This window comes from Lagopus leucura, unplaced genomic scaffold, assembly GCF_019238085.1.
Source record: "Lagopus leucura isolate 7727_CA_CO unplaced genomic scaffold, USGS_WTPT01 Super-Scaffold_100008, whole genome shotgun sequence".
In the NCBI taxonomy this organism is placed as follows: Eukaryota; Metazoa; Chordata; class Aves; order Galliformes; family Phasianidae; genus Lagopus; species Lagopus leucura.
This window is the reverse complement of record NW_024962265.1, coordinates 13807962-13822311: the sequence shown is the minus strand read 5'-3', so window position 1 is coordinate 13822311 and position 14350 is coordinate 13807962. Positions and strand designations below refer to the sequence as shown.

Here is a 14350-nt window from a genome sequence, read left to right as displayed (position 1 = left end):
GACAGTTCTACATTCATGAGATGCTTTTGTTCTATTTTGTCCATGTTTTCACTTCCTTTTGTATCCAGTGTAACTGGAAACTATATTCCTGATCACAGGTGGTTGTATTTGCTGATAGGGTTCAGTGAAACTCTTGAAGCACCAGTGGTTACTAATTTAATTTTGTCTTACCTGATTCGTGCATTTTTTTGAAATCATTGTTTTATTTTGTTTTGTTTTATTTCAGCAAGCAGAAGAATTTCTTTCTGGTAGGCACAGCTGATGGTACACTGGCAGTGTTTGAAGACAGAGCAGTAAAGGTAGATTTATTCTTTCTAGTCTGTTCTAAAAACGCTGCCAGTAATATGTAAAGCACTTACTGATAGTGGCTTTATTTCTTGCAGCTTATCTTTAAATTGCTTTTCTAAAATTAAAAATCATTTTTCTGTACAGTCTGAGGGGAGCTGCACATATTTTACAATAAATGTTTTAACCAGTAGTTAAGAGGGGAAAATTATTTGGTGTTCTAGGACTTAGCAGTTCTATGATTCTGTGACTCTGAAGGCCTGACTAGAGAGGGGCATTAATAGTTACTATTCAGAATATTCTGAGACCATCTCCTTTAGCTATTGCTCCTACAGTTCCTTTTTTTCTTTTCAATCTACACCACATTTTCCCTCTGTAAAACAGATACTTCAAGAAGACAGTATTGTTTAGACTCCCTAGAGGTCAGAGCTCTGTTCACAGAACATATAAAGAGATGCCAGTAGCCATTCCTGTTGGCTGGTTCCTGAGGGTTAGCTTCTGCCCTTAGGCAACTTAGGGCAGTTGTGGAGTTGCAGTGCACTTCAGAGCTAGAATATGGCCTGGTCTGGATTTCCACTAGGATATGAGTGTGGCTTTCTTGGACTGGGCCAGCAGTTGTAGAAGTTACGAGTCGCAGCTCTGTCCTATTTCTGTCCACACAGACTGTATTCTTTGGGCATTCATAAGGGACTTGCAATCCCTGCCATCCTGTAGGGAGAATGTTTCAAAAGATCCAGCTGTGAATATCCTGTGGGTTGTGTGGTGTTGCTTTAACAGCTCCTACTTTGTGTGTCTGTGTGCTCCTTGTTTCTAATGGAGAGCATATTTCTTCCCGCAGTGTAAGGGTGCAACACCTTTGAAGATATTAACCATAGGAAATGTTAGCACACCACTGATGTGCTTAAATGAATCCACGTATTTATCTGAAAAAAATACAATCTGGGGAAGCTGTGGAACAAAGCTCATAGCTTTATCTAGTGATTTCTCTGTCCAAAAGCTGATTGAAACAAAGTCAAGCCAACTGTAAGTTTTTTAATGTAATGTCACTTGGCTCTTTTCTTGTTTGTGTCAAAGATTTCTGATGGTACTTTGGTATGATGTCTTGTTCTGGATCTGTTTGGGTTTTTTAAGTTCATCTTTCCATTATTTTCCTTCCATAATATCAATGAAATACAGTGTGCATTAAATCAAGATCACCGAGTGATGTGTAAAGTATTCATTGCTGCTTTTAAGCAAGGGAAATGCATTGTTACTACATGAAGGGTTTATGATGTCAATATGTACTTGAAAACTCTATAAATGCTAATGAACACTTTCCTCCCCTGATGGCATTTGTGTAAGCTTTGATTGCTTTAGTCAGAGGCTACACTCCATATTTTGAGCAGCATTTCTCCTTATGTGTTGGTATTGCACGTGCATCTATCTTTTTGTCCTGCATAGGGGAATCGTGTGTGACTGCTGACCTCTCACTATTTAGGTAGTTTTTGGAGCTGCGATTCTGATCTGGCTAAATCCTGCTCTGAAGTTATGGGCATTTTTCCTGAGCTTGTAATACAGGGTTTGATTTGATACTAATAGAGAGAATTATTCTAGGAAATGAATTTGCTTTGGAAAATAATGTTAACATAAAGGAAGAAACTAAAGCTTTGGTAGAATTCAGTTCAATGGCAAGATGGAAAGTGTGTCACAGGAGTGCTTCAAGCTTTGAAGGAACTAACTGTGCAGTTTAGCAAATGAAATTGTCAGAAACAAGTAGCAGTAGGGAAAGCAGCAGTGTTGCTGAGTCTGTTGTCAGTGTCTGTGATTTGGAGCTGCTCTTCAAGATACATTGAAGAGGCAGTGGAATAAGATAACTCTGATTAACTGCAGGGCCAGTAATAATTCAATGTGTAGATCTGGATGACAGCCAAAGTCATTTGTAGAGAAAAGCAGACAAAAGGCGGTTGGCTGCATTGAGATGAGCAGAGCAAAGTGAACTCAATCTCACTGCTGCTTTTTAGGCTTAGTCATCCTTGGTAAGTGACCCTTATGGTCTTGTGGGCCTTGCAGCAGCTGTCGGGTAGCTCCAAATATTGAAAGAGTGGTTAAAAAAAAAAGGTGGAGTTTGCCCTGCTGTGATGTGAGCATTTGTGATTTGAGCAGACAGGCAGGAAAGATTTGGAATATATCTCCAGGGATATCACCAGTGCAACCTCACCACTGTGAGAATTCACACTAAAGTGTAGGAGGGTTACAGCAAGCCCTTGCAATTGTATCTTAGCCCACTGGGGTTGTAAGGCTGAATAAATCTCTTCAGAGTTACAGACAACTTGATTATATTCAGATTTTTTTTTTTTCTGCTGGATGTTTTCTGTGATTCTGACTGGAGTTTTTCTCTCTTCTAGGTTCTGCCACAACGCTTACAGCGATGCAAACATTATTTCAATAGCAGTAGACAAATCCATCTACTTGGCAAAGAAAAATAGCCATTTTGTGGAAATCTGGGACAAGAAGACAGAAAAGCTTTCTGAACTAATTGACTGTGCGCATTTTCTTAAGTAAGTACTTTATTTTAAACTGATGGCCTGTTGCATAGAAAGCTGACTGAAGGTTGCCTTCTCCAGCGTATCTGTACGATGTGCTAGATATACATACCTCACATTTCTGCTGATAAGGGGCTTGCCCAGTTCCTTAGGGGGATTTCTTTCCTCTCTTCTGGCCCAGAAAATCAAAATATTCCATATGGAATCTCAGATCTCTAAGACCTTTATTATATTTCACAACCTGTGATTTCAAGAAGATTAATTTAACTCTATTGAAGAAGAAAGTCTTTTGCTGTCCTCAACTGATTGGGTAAGATAATCATGATTTGTGTTCAGTTTTACTGCCTGCATCCCCTAATAAAAAATGTCTTCTCTCTACATCAGAGTTTTAATAGCAGTGACAGCAATTTACATTTGCATTTAAATTGTTCCTGCCTCTTCCTTAGCGTTCCACATCCATTTCATTTTTTATGAAGGCTAGGAGCAGCTTTAGATGTGCTCCTCCCCCTCTGCAGAAACCCTATTCTCCTGCAAACTGAGGAAAAACAGAAGTGTACCTGCCTCCTATTTAAAGATCTTTTCCAGGACACTGGCTGGTTCTTAGAAGTCCAGTAGTTTTCATCTCAGACTGTTTAAATTAAATGAACTGATTAGCATGAGGTATTTGCAGTTTGTCTTGATGAATGATCATTTGAAAGGCTGGTACTGAGGGAGATGTTCTAGCAGCTATGGGATGGCATGCCACCAAAATTTAATACAAATTCTCTCCACACTTTTAGGGATGAAGTGGAAAAACTAAACCAAGAATCAAAACATAAAGTTGCTTATTCTGGAAGAGTGAAGACAATTTGCTTGCAGAAAAATACTGCATTGTGGGTAGGGACAGGAGGAGGACATATCCTGCTACTTGATTTATCAACACGTCGTCCTGTACGAGTAATAGATAACTTTTGTGACTCTATTCGAGTCATGCTAACAGCTCAGCTAGGTAAGTAAAGCCATCAAATGACAAGCACTTTGAAATCAGTGCCAAGATTAGGCTCACTGGCTTCTGTCTGATGCGGTGTTCCAGGTACAGATCAGCATTTTCCATGTTCTGTTCATTCATGCTATTCTGCTGCTGTCATCTTCACTCAGTGTCAGACAGACCTACAGGCTGCCATAGCTGTGCTCACAGAAAACAGCAGCTTTCCCCTGGCTTATCATGTGAACACCCCCACCTTCACTGTATCCTTTGTGCTGTGCTTCAGCACAGCTCTCACTGTCCTCTGTCCTAAAGGCATTGTCTTAATCTCTGTCTGCCTGTGTTGATTCTTCATCTTAAGTTTTATGCTTCTGGTTTCTCTCCCTGTGGAGCTCGTTGTGTTTTATTATTTTCCTTAATTGCTAATTTCCTGCTTTTCTTCTACCATACTTATTCAAGAATTACAAAGTCACTTAGGTTGGAAAAGACCTTTAAGATCATCAAATCCAGCCATCAACCTGACCTACCAAATCCCATCATTAAACTGTGTCCCTTATTGCCATATCCATCTCTCTTAAATACTGCCAGGGATGGGGACTCCATCACCTCCCTGAGCAGCCCATTCCAAAGCTTGATCCAACTTCCCCCATGAGGAAGTTCTTCCCACTGCCCCATCTGAACCTCCTCTGCTGCAGCTTGTGCCCATTTCCTCACATCCTATCACTTGTCACTCAAGAACAAGGACTGACATTTTTCTCGCTGCATCTTCCTTCCAGGTGGTTGTAGAGTGCAATGAGGTCTCCTCAGCCCCCTTTTCTCCAGACTAAACATCCCCAATTCCTTCAGTTGCTCCTCAGGACACCTGTTTCTTCACCAGCTTCAATGCTCTTCACTCGCGCTCGAGCAACTCAGTGTCCTCCTGTAGTGAGGGGCACAGAGCCCAGCCCAGCACTCGAGGTGTGGTTTCACTGGTGCCACATACAAGGATACACCCAGTCCTGCTGCCACGCTGCTTCTGATGCAGGCCAGGGCACATTGATCTTCTTGACCACCAGTACACACTGGTGACTTTCCTTCAGCCAGCTGCCTCTGGATCCTGTTCTGCTGGACAGCTTTCCAGCCACTCTTTGCTGAGCCTGTACTGCCTCATGGGGTAGTTTAAAGCTCAGAGCAGCACCCAGCACTTAGCCTTGTTGAATATCATTCAGATGCTTTTTTCAGGCTTGGGTCACAGGCAGATAGCAGCAAAGCTGGAAGAGTGTCCCAGGCTTGGACTCAGATGAATACGTATGTGCTGTTCCCACCACCTCATCAGGCTGCTGTGATGCAGTGATCTCATAGTGCTCTCAGTGTTGTATGAGTCAAAAAAACCTCCATCTTCCTCTGGCTTGCTTTTGCCTGGGACAGCAAGTTCATATTCTGTTCCTCAGCTCTAAGTGTGCCAGCTTCTGAGTCCAGACCCACTAACACAGCATTATGAGTCCTTCTGGTCTTGATAGCTACAATATTAGTGCTGTTAAGGGACCCTTCTATTTTTAGTGTTTTGTACAAATAGAATAGTTACCATAAAAGTAAGGTTTCTGCCTCACGTTATTGCCATTGGCAGGAAAATTATATTGTATGAAGTAATGCTGTGAGACTTCACAAGCCTTGAGTCTCATACACTTGGTTTCCAGACTATACAGTATTTTTAATCAAAATTTTATAGAGAGAGAAGTTAATACTTCATGAGAAATGGATTGGTTGCATTTGCACACAACTCGAGAATGGCAAGAGACTGATTCATGCCATTTGATGTGTACTTTTTCCTTTTGATCATTTTCTCCCAGCAATTATTTATAGAAGCTGGGCTTTTCTCCTACATTCAAAGACTTTGGTTCCACTGGTGTATTCACAGAAGCCCTGGAAATGGCACCATGGCTGCTGAACTGTTCTTCATTTTAACATTAAAATACATAATGGCAATGTAACTATTTTCAGAAAAAAAGGATTGTCAGATGCTGATACATCAATTTTATCTTTCGTTTACGTATGAATAAGTGAACATGTCTTTTTCTAATTCTGTCACTTGACAATTCACAAATAATACACAAGCCATCGTCTTTAGGGGATGGTTTATGTGTAAATCTGTGTTTTAGTTCATTTTGCAAGTGACAGTGTAGACTTCTCTACAGTAAGCCAGGCCTCTAGTCTGAGTAAGAAATCTTGCACTTATGTTCCCATCTGTTTAGTACGAAGTATGGACAGAGCTAGGTGCAAATAAGGCCTGTTGTGAAACCTCTTGTCGTGGGAGATGCACAAATCTCCCTTCAGCCCTCTGCAATCCAACCACTCTGGCCTCCCCAGTTGTTTCCCACATTATTCCAGAGGTACTTCATTGTGATCCATCCCCTATTTCTACTTAGTTCTGAACTCTTTCAATGAGTTTGTATCGTATTTGACTGTTTCACTTGTTTACAACCAAACTGATTGCTGGCACTTTCTGCTGGGCATTGGAGCTTTGCAGCCTGTGCCTTCACTGTGACATCTGTTTTCTGCGACTGCTACGTCTGCACATGGTGAATAGCAGAGTACTTTGTTCTCAGGCTAGTTCAACAGGCTGAACAGCTGATCTAGGCTTTGAACTCTGGTCAACCCCTACGTTAAATAGAGACATTAACTGTATTGTTTGTTTTCATGTTGCATTTTCTCATGGTGGATGACTATGAATAAAGGGCCCAAAGAAAAATTCTGATTTCTGTCATCTTAGCAGCATTTGTAAGCTACTCTTTCTGTCCTTAAATTACAAAGTTCCCATTAAAATTAAAATCTGAACTTTCATTTCTTTGAAAAAGGGAGTCTGAAGAACGTGGTGTTGGTTTTGGGATACTGCTACAAGGGTGACACCGAAGATGACAAATACCACAAAGGTATCTGAACTGTGTTTTATTAGTTTATATTATTGGTGGCGCAGAAACTTTGATGCTTGGCCACCCTCTGAGATATATTTGGAGAGCCGATGATCAACATTTGATACACTCTTATTAAAATCATTATTAGTTTTTGCCATCTGCTGCATTTCTTGGCTCCTTACAAACAGTAGCTACCTGAACTGATCAGATGAAGCTACTCTTTGAAGGGCATATAATTTTCTGGAAAACTATTTTCTGGAGAGTAATTGCCCATGTCTAATTGGAGAGTGTGTCAAATGGATTTCCAGAGGGGCCTCCAGGAATATTCAGTGTTCTTGTGAACAGTGCGGATGAAGGAATAATGTATCTGCTTTTCATTTTGGCAGACAACACTTAGCTCAGAGAAGCCATGAGCACAGGGGAGGACAGGATTGGAATTCACAGCAACCTTGACAGATTGAACAAATGGTCTGGAAGGAATTGGATACAGTTCAGTAAGGACAGATGCGAGCCCTCAAATGTAATGAGGGGAGATCTGCAGATCTGCTGTACCAACATGAGGAAATGGTCAGCTTAAGCAGAGATGCTGAAAAAAGGCTTATTTTGATCACAAATGAAACATGAGTCAACAGTGTCATGTTCCTGCAGAAGGGGCCAAAACCGTTCTTGTGCCAATAGAAAAATGGCTTCTCCAAGACGTGGGAACTAATTCCTGTGCTCTGCTGAGCTCTGATAAGGCCTCGGCTGGAGGAGTGCATCCATCTGGGACAGTGCTGAACGATCTGAACTGTTAGGAATTGTCCAGAGGAGAGAAATGCAACCTCCGGGAAATATTGAAGATAGATTCTTAACATAAAGAAAGCATTCAAAAGATACGATAATAGGCTTCAAGTGTGTAAATAAAGAGGAGGGGAATAACTTCAACATACTATTCCCTGTGGGTAGGATAAAGGCTAAGCAGTTTCTATTACAGCAAGGGAGATTTAGGTCATGCATCAGGAAGAGCTTCCTGACAATTAGGATAGCGAGTACTAGAATAGGAAGATAAAATTAAGAACAGTTACAATTGATGCTCTCTCTGATGCCCTTCTTCAGCTTTCTCCCATCGCTGTTTCTGACACTCTTGATAACAAGACAGTGTACAGTTAAAGATGGCAAGCGTAGATGAGCTGACTGCAGCAGAATAACAGTCAAACTAAAGACTGAAGAAGCGGCCCTGTTTCAGTATTTTCACTACCTTCTGAAATCAGTTGTCAGTGAATGGATTTTGAACTTTTTATGCATTCTGGGTGTATCTGCTCAGAAACAAAGATGAAATGTTATGCTGCCACCTCAATATTAGCATTGACCATAGCTCAGGTCAACACCTTCTGTCCCACAGGCACCAGAAATGGTTTCTGAAGCACTTTAAAGTGGTTTAAGAGCTGGAATCCAAACCATTGTGCAAGTACAAATGGCTGTGGCCTGTAACTTAATTACTACACACTGAAGGTGTTATACAGCTTAGCTTCCAGGTCCTAAATATTATACCTCAGACTGGCAATTAATGAGCAATTAAAAGATGAGCAGACAAGCAAAATCACTTCTATCTACACATTTGTTCTATTGCTATTTTCTTTTTTTTTTTTCCCCAGAATTACAATCCTGTGTGTCAGTGTGGGACATTAACCTCCCCCATGAAGTGCAAAACCTGAAGAAGCATATAGAAGTGAGACAGGAACTAGCTGAAAAAATGAAGAGCTTCACTTTAGACTGAAAAAAGCCCTGCAAGTGCCATTCTCTTTCCTAGACCTCTATCCTAACTCACTGTGCAATATTCACAGCCTCCTGCTGCTGGGCTCCTTAACCCAAACCAGGAAAGAAATCTTCCCAAGTCATTGTGTGACTAAGAAGAAAGAAGGGAGTTATTTATAATGTTCAAAAGGACAGAAAATCATTAAGAATTTCATAATGTAAAGATTATCACGTGTCTGTTTACTCGTGAAGTTCTGTGCCAAGCAACCGTGGCTCAGCTTTGGGATAAGTTTGTTCATCCAGTTTTTAATCCCTCTTCAATTGGGAATAAGCCAGAAGACTGAAAATGGCTCTGAGTGTCTTCATTATCTCTACTGAGTTGACACCATAGTAAGAAGCAAAACTGAAGGCTCTGTTTGCTTATTGCAGTCTTGTATGTGTAAGTTGTCACTGATGATTCACATTTTATTCGTGTCAGAGCTCTTGACCTTGGCCAAACAAAGGAAAACATTGTATTTCATATAAATAACTGAATTTAAGGAGCATGTAATGACTGTTTTCACGAGGAGCCGTGCAATGAGCAGATTACAGTCTTTGCTTCTTTCATCAGTAATTGACATTTTCCATTGCGATCAGAAAACCAAACTGTGCTAAAATAATACAGTTCCTCTGAATTCAGAATTGAAATGCACTGACCAGCTCTGCACCTTGGTGCCCTCTTGCAGTAGTGTGGTCTGCCCTGTTCTGAGCAACAGAGTCACAGAGTTAGGTAGTTTGCATCCATGCACATCTATTGCACAGCTCACTTTTGGAGGCCACGGGAAGAAAGAGAGAGAGAACTCCTGATGGAAATGCTGCTATGGCTCATACCACAAAGAAGGAAGCACGCTCAGGTTCTTAGTGCAGCTTGCTTGCTTGCCTCAGACTGGGGGGGCAGGGGGAAGGCACTTCAATATATAGGGCGGAGTTTTCACTTAGGCTTGTTCTAATTGATGCAGTTATTTGGGGGTAGGCAGTGAAACCTCAAGGAGTGCAGGAGTTGGCCATCTCCCACGCGTAACTCCCACCAGAACTTGTTGCCACACACCTCCATTGCTTTCTGCCCATCGGTCCAAGCTGCTTCTTACAGCCTTCACCTCATTAAGTCCCTCCATTCCATCCATCAGACGACAGAGCTCATTTTCTTGTTGTGATATCAAAAGAATCCATAGGGTGCTCCTGAAATCCCACAGAGCAGAGAACTCTGAGCTACTCCTGAGTTTATTCTCTGGAGCAGAAGGGTCAGCACCCTGCAGGCTCTCAGTTCCATTTCCCAGTTTTGAAGAACTTCTATACCTGGACAGCAGCAGTTGCCACGTCCAGCTGTAGCACTGTCCTATTTGCTGCCACTTGTGGTGTGCAGACTCAGGATGCCTTTCAGATCTGTACCCCAGTTTTTTATGCATTCTTGTATTCTGCACACAGAAGATAATGTGCTATTTATATGGGATTTTATAACTCAGAAAATATATATTATAATGAATACATTTTAAAAAAAGATTGTATGTGATGCAATTATGTTTATTTATGAGATATTTTGAGATGTAAGCTTTCTACCTTTTTATTAAAGTTGTGCTTTGTTAATGACAGCCTCCTTGCTCATTGCTCCATTTCCAAGGAGAAGCTTCTAGACAGCTTTTGTTGCACTTGATCCCTTATGTCTACACTTGTATTTGTGTCCCTGGGGAGGAGAAGCACTGTCCTGAGAGGACCTGTTAGACTGGTCCACATGAGGAGGTGACCCCAGGCAGTGCTGCTCCTCTGCAGTCACTACTCACCCATCAGAAGATCACTGAGCAAGAACAACCCACAGACTGAACCTGGCCTAGGGGGTGAGCATTACAGGGGTAACAGAGCCACAGAGCCAACAGCAGCCAACCAAAAGGCAGGAGGCCATTACAAACACAGCTAAGCTGGCCACTGCTGGGGACTGGCCTCCCCTCCCAGCTGCAATGTGCTCAGCACAGCACAAGCTCTATCAGATGTGATGCTGCCTGCATCAGGATAACATCCAGCATCTGAAAACTGAAGATAATCTTTACTTCAAGAAAAGCCTCTTTGCCCATGGGAAACAAGCTGCGCGGCTGGGCTGGAAGTTAACACCTGAACTCAACATTTAATTTACCCCATGTTGCTCAGCTGCTCAGAACCATGCAGCTGAAGGATGTTCAGCTCTACATCTGCTACGGCAGCAAACTGTGCAGAGGGAGCCAAATACTTCAATATTGATTTTGGTATTTTCTGCCTCAGGATTGTTAAATTCATCTCATTCTTCTTACTGGTTGCTTGCTCTGGCAAATTACACAGAGCAGATTCAGCCACACGATAATTTTACCTTATTTACAAGCAGCCCAGGTTGATGATACTGTAACAGGTTTGATAGGCTGGTTTGATGCCCCCTCCGGTTAATATCCCATCATTCCTTTTAGTCTGAACTGTCATGCTTGCTCGTGTCCCTCATACCCTGTCCTGTCAGGATCCTGATCACTGAGATCCTCCCAGAAGCCACACATGGGAGAAGCAGAGGTGATCTGAGACAGCCAGCACGGCTTCATCAAGGGCAGCTGGTGCCTGACCCATCTGGTGGCCTTCTGTGATGAAGCAATGGCAGCAGTGGACAAAGGGCAACTGGTGTCAACTACATGGACTTGTGCAAGGCCGCTGACGTGCTCCCAACACCACATCCTTCTCTCTAAATTGGAGAGAGATGGATTTGAAGGCTGGACTGCTCAGTGAATAAGGAACTGGTTGGATGGTCACAGCCAGAGTTGTGGTCAACGGCCATACAGGTGGAGGCCTGTGACTCTGTGAATCCAGTACTTCCTTATGGACAAAGGTCGTTTGTCATTGCTGCCACTTAATAACCATGCCAACCTACCTGGAGAAGGAAGGCTGATAATCAATGTTATGGAAACCTGTCTGATGGACAGGAGAGGCAGCAGAGCGCTGGGGAGGGCTGGGCAGTGGGAATGCTTTGTAACAGCCAAACAAACTTTGTGGCCAAATAAACACAAAAGGGTTCAGCAAATTAGCAAAAGATGGCATTTTGCTCTCAGTCTGCCATGCAGAGAACTGCACAAACAATTGCTCATCGCTTTTTCTGGCTTGTCTGTCAGTCATCAAAAATCTGACACCAATTCCCATGACTTGTCTTCAGAGGACCAGTTTTTCTGATCAGAACTGGCAGGTGCTTGTTCTTCTGTCAGAATAGGTTCTCAGCCCCACTGGGAACCCATCCCACGCCTACTACAATGCACAGTTTCAACAACAACTCATTTCTGGGCCTTAGAATAAACATAAAAATTAATTTTAAAACCAACACTCAATGCCTGTCTAATGAGTTCAACTCCTGCCCTGGGTCCCATTGATCAAGCAACTGCAAGAACAGCGTGTGCCTACAACACACACCTCAGTGCCAGGACAGTGCCTGCAGGCTGCTTCACTGATCTGAACTGAGCACTGAACTGGAAGCGTTTCATAAAAGTTCTTAAAAATGATCCTATCAATGTACCTATAAAACTGGTACAGCCCATGTTTCCCCGTGGCCACAGACGGGCCCTGGGTCACCCTGCCCAGTGACGGGGCGCAGTGACTGCGCTCACAGCTCCAGCCCTGCCCACACAGCCATGGCACAGAGCCACCGAGCTGCACACAGCGAACCTTGTTACGTGAATGCCGGCCCTGCTGCTTTCCTTTACCTTGGCATCTCAGCAGTCACGTGGTAGGCATCCATTCCTCCCCAACACCCCCGGCTTCCGCAGCACTCCCAGCCATAACAATACAGCAGAGGAGCTAAGGGCAGCGCTCAGAGCAGTGTGGGCTGGGTGCCGTATTCCTCACAGGTGACAGCACACGGGAGATGGCTCAGCTCCTGGCAGACATACAGAGGTTTCCCCACGGCCACCCTAAAGCCTCGGCCTCCTCAGCTCTTCCAGCCACCCCACTCTGACCTGCAGCTCCCTGGGATGGGACCACTCTGCAGGCAGCAGTGGCAAAACCTGGGTCCAGAATTAGGAAAATGCTCCCTGAGGTTCACTGAGACTTGACATGAAGTCATGGGGAAGCCCATTTGACACAGCAGCCCAGCTCTCTGAGCATTTCGCTGAACACCCACAAAGCCCACACAGACTGCCTTCCTAAGCCCACTGCCTCAAAACTCAGAGCAGGGCAGACGTTTTTCCATCCCATCCTGACCAGACCTCATAGGAAGGGCCTTTGGAGGAGGACCAGAAATCCACCCACTCCCTGCAGTACTGTTGGACTGGCAAACAGCACTGTTCCTTCCCCACCTGAATACTGTGACTGCAGCTCTGTCAGCAGCTGGTGGCAGCTCAAAGGATGCTGTCACGTTGCATTGCACGAGTAAAGGCTCAGTGAGTTCCACATCGCTTCAAAAAAAAAAAGTTCAGCTTTGAAAGGTGAATTTCCAAACTTAAAATCCCTTCTCTGGCTGCAGCTCAGAGAGCAACAGCATCCCCACCTGGGAGCGGGCAGCAGGCCTGTTGAAAAGCCAGTTGTTCACTCTCATTAACAGCTTACCATATACATCTCATCACTCTTATTAACAACTGCTAGCCAGGTAATTAAGCTGCAGTAAACAGTAGTTCTCAATTCCATCTATTACCCCCACCCAACCCCGCAGCTATCCCCAGCCCGGCATTGCGACTGCACAGAGCTGAGTCCTGCTGGAAAAGCCTGAAATCCCCATGGCTGCAGCTGACATCCAGCTTCTGCCAGCTCCCAGGGGCAGCTTGCCCAGGGTGGGGGGCTTTGCAAGCCTCATCACTCCTTGGTGGTACTCACACCAAGAGGGGCACGGGTCCTGGGAATACAGATGTGGGAACATCTGTAAATGCTGGGGTGGCCAGCAGCGAGAGAGAGGTGATTGTCCCCTTCTGCTCTGCACTCGTGAGGCTCCATCTGGAGCACTGCATCCAGGCCTGGGTTCCCCAGCATAAGATACGGAGCTCTTGGAGCAGGTCAAGGGCCATGAAGATGATAAAGGACTGGAGCAGCAGAATAAAGACAGACTGAAGGAATTGGGCTTGTTCAGCTTGACAAAAACTGTGGGGAAGACCTCACTGCAGCCTTCCAGTACTTGTGGGGAACTTACAAGCAAACCTTTTACATGGTCCGATAGTGATAGAACAAGGGGGAATGGTTTTAAAATAGAACACGAGAGATTTAGGTCAATGTTAGGAAGAAATTATTTACTCAAGGATCAGTGAGGCCCTGGCACAGCTGCCCAGAGAAGCTATCGGTACCCCAGCCCTGGAGGCACTTAGGATGAGGTTGGATGAGGCCCTGAGCTGTAGTCAGGCAGTCCTGCACGCAGCAGGGGCTTGGAACAGAATGAACTTAAAGGTCCTCTCTAACCCAAGCCATTCTATGCTTCTAAAAAATACCAGATTTTGCTGAAATCCTGCTAAGGGAAGGCATTTGCCTGCAGCTCTGTCCCACAGAAGGCAAACTACCACCCAAGGTAGATTTCTAATTTAATGACCCCAGTGACCCCAGACTGAACCACCAAAGCAGACTGCAGCAGCCGTAGGCACAAGAGCAGCCGTGGCTCGAGCCTTGGAAACACAGAAGTACCACGTTCCACACACCTGGGCTAAGTCAGCATCATCCCTGAACACAGCTCAACTGCTCTCATCGCTGCTGGAAGGGCTCTGGCAGAGCGCAGCCACACACTCTGCTGGCCCTGCCTTTCATCTGCTTCCTACTTTCACATAATTTTGACTTCCATACCAGCAAGGAAACCTGAGGTGGGACCAGGAGCAATGCTATTTAATCTCTGCTTTTAAGCGCTTCTATGGAGGGTGATGCGCTAGCTTTACTTCCCTGAAGTGACACCAAAAACTCCAGTACAGTGCTATTGAGGATTACAAAAATAGAAATTTCCCTGAGGGTTT

The 14350-nt window shown here is 44.1% G+C and overlaps 1 protein-coding gene across 2 annotated transcripts in view; it reads left to right on the top strand.

Moving 5' to 3' along the window:
• The window catches only part of LRRK2 (leucine rich repeat kinase 2), a 63732-nt gene extending 53713 nt beyond the window's left edge, over positions 1 to 10019 (top strand). For both annotated transcript variants that reach the window (XM_042872429.1, XM_042872430.1), the window contains 6 exons: positions 227 to 299; positions 1124 to 1308; positions 2670 to 2822; positions 3587 to 3795; positions 6606 to 6680; positions 8297 to 10019. In XM_042872429.1, coding sequence (XP_042728363.1) covers positions 227 to 299; positions 1124 to 1308; positions 2670 to 2822; positions 3587 to 3795; positions 6606 to 6680; positions 8297 to 8418 — 817 coding nt within the window. In that variant the 3' untranslated portion in view covers positions 8419 to 10019. The remainder of the gene's footprint in view (positions 1 to 226; positions 300 to 1123; positions 1309 to 2669; positions 2823 to 3586; positions 3796 to 6605; positions 6681 to 8296) is intronic.
• Positions 10020 to 14350: the final 4331 nt, after the last annotated feature.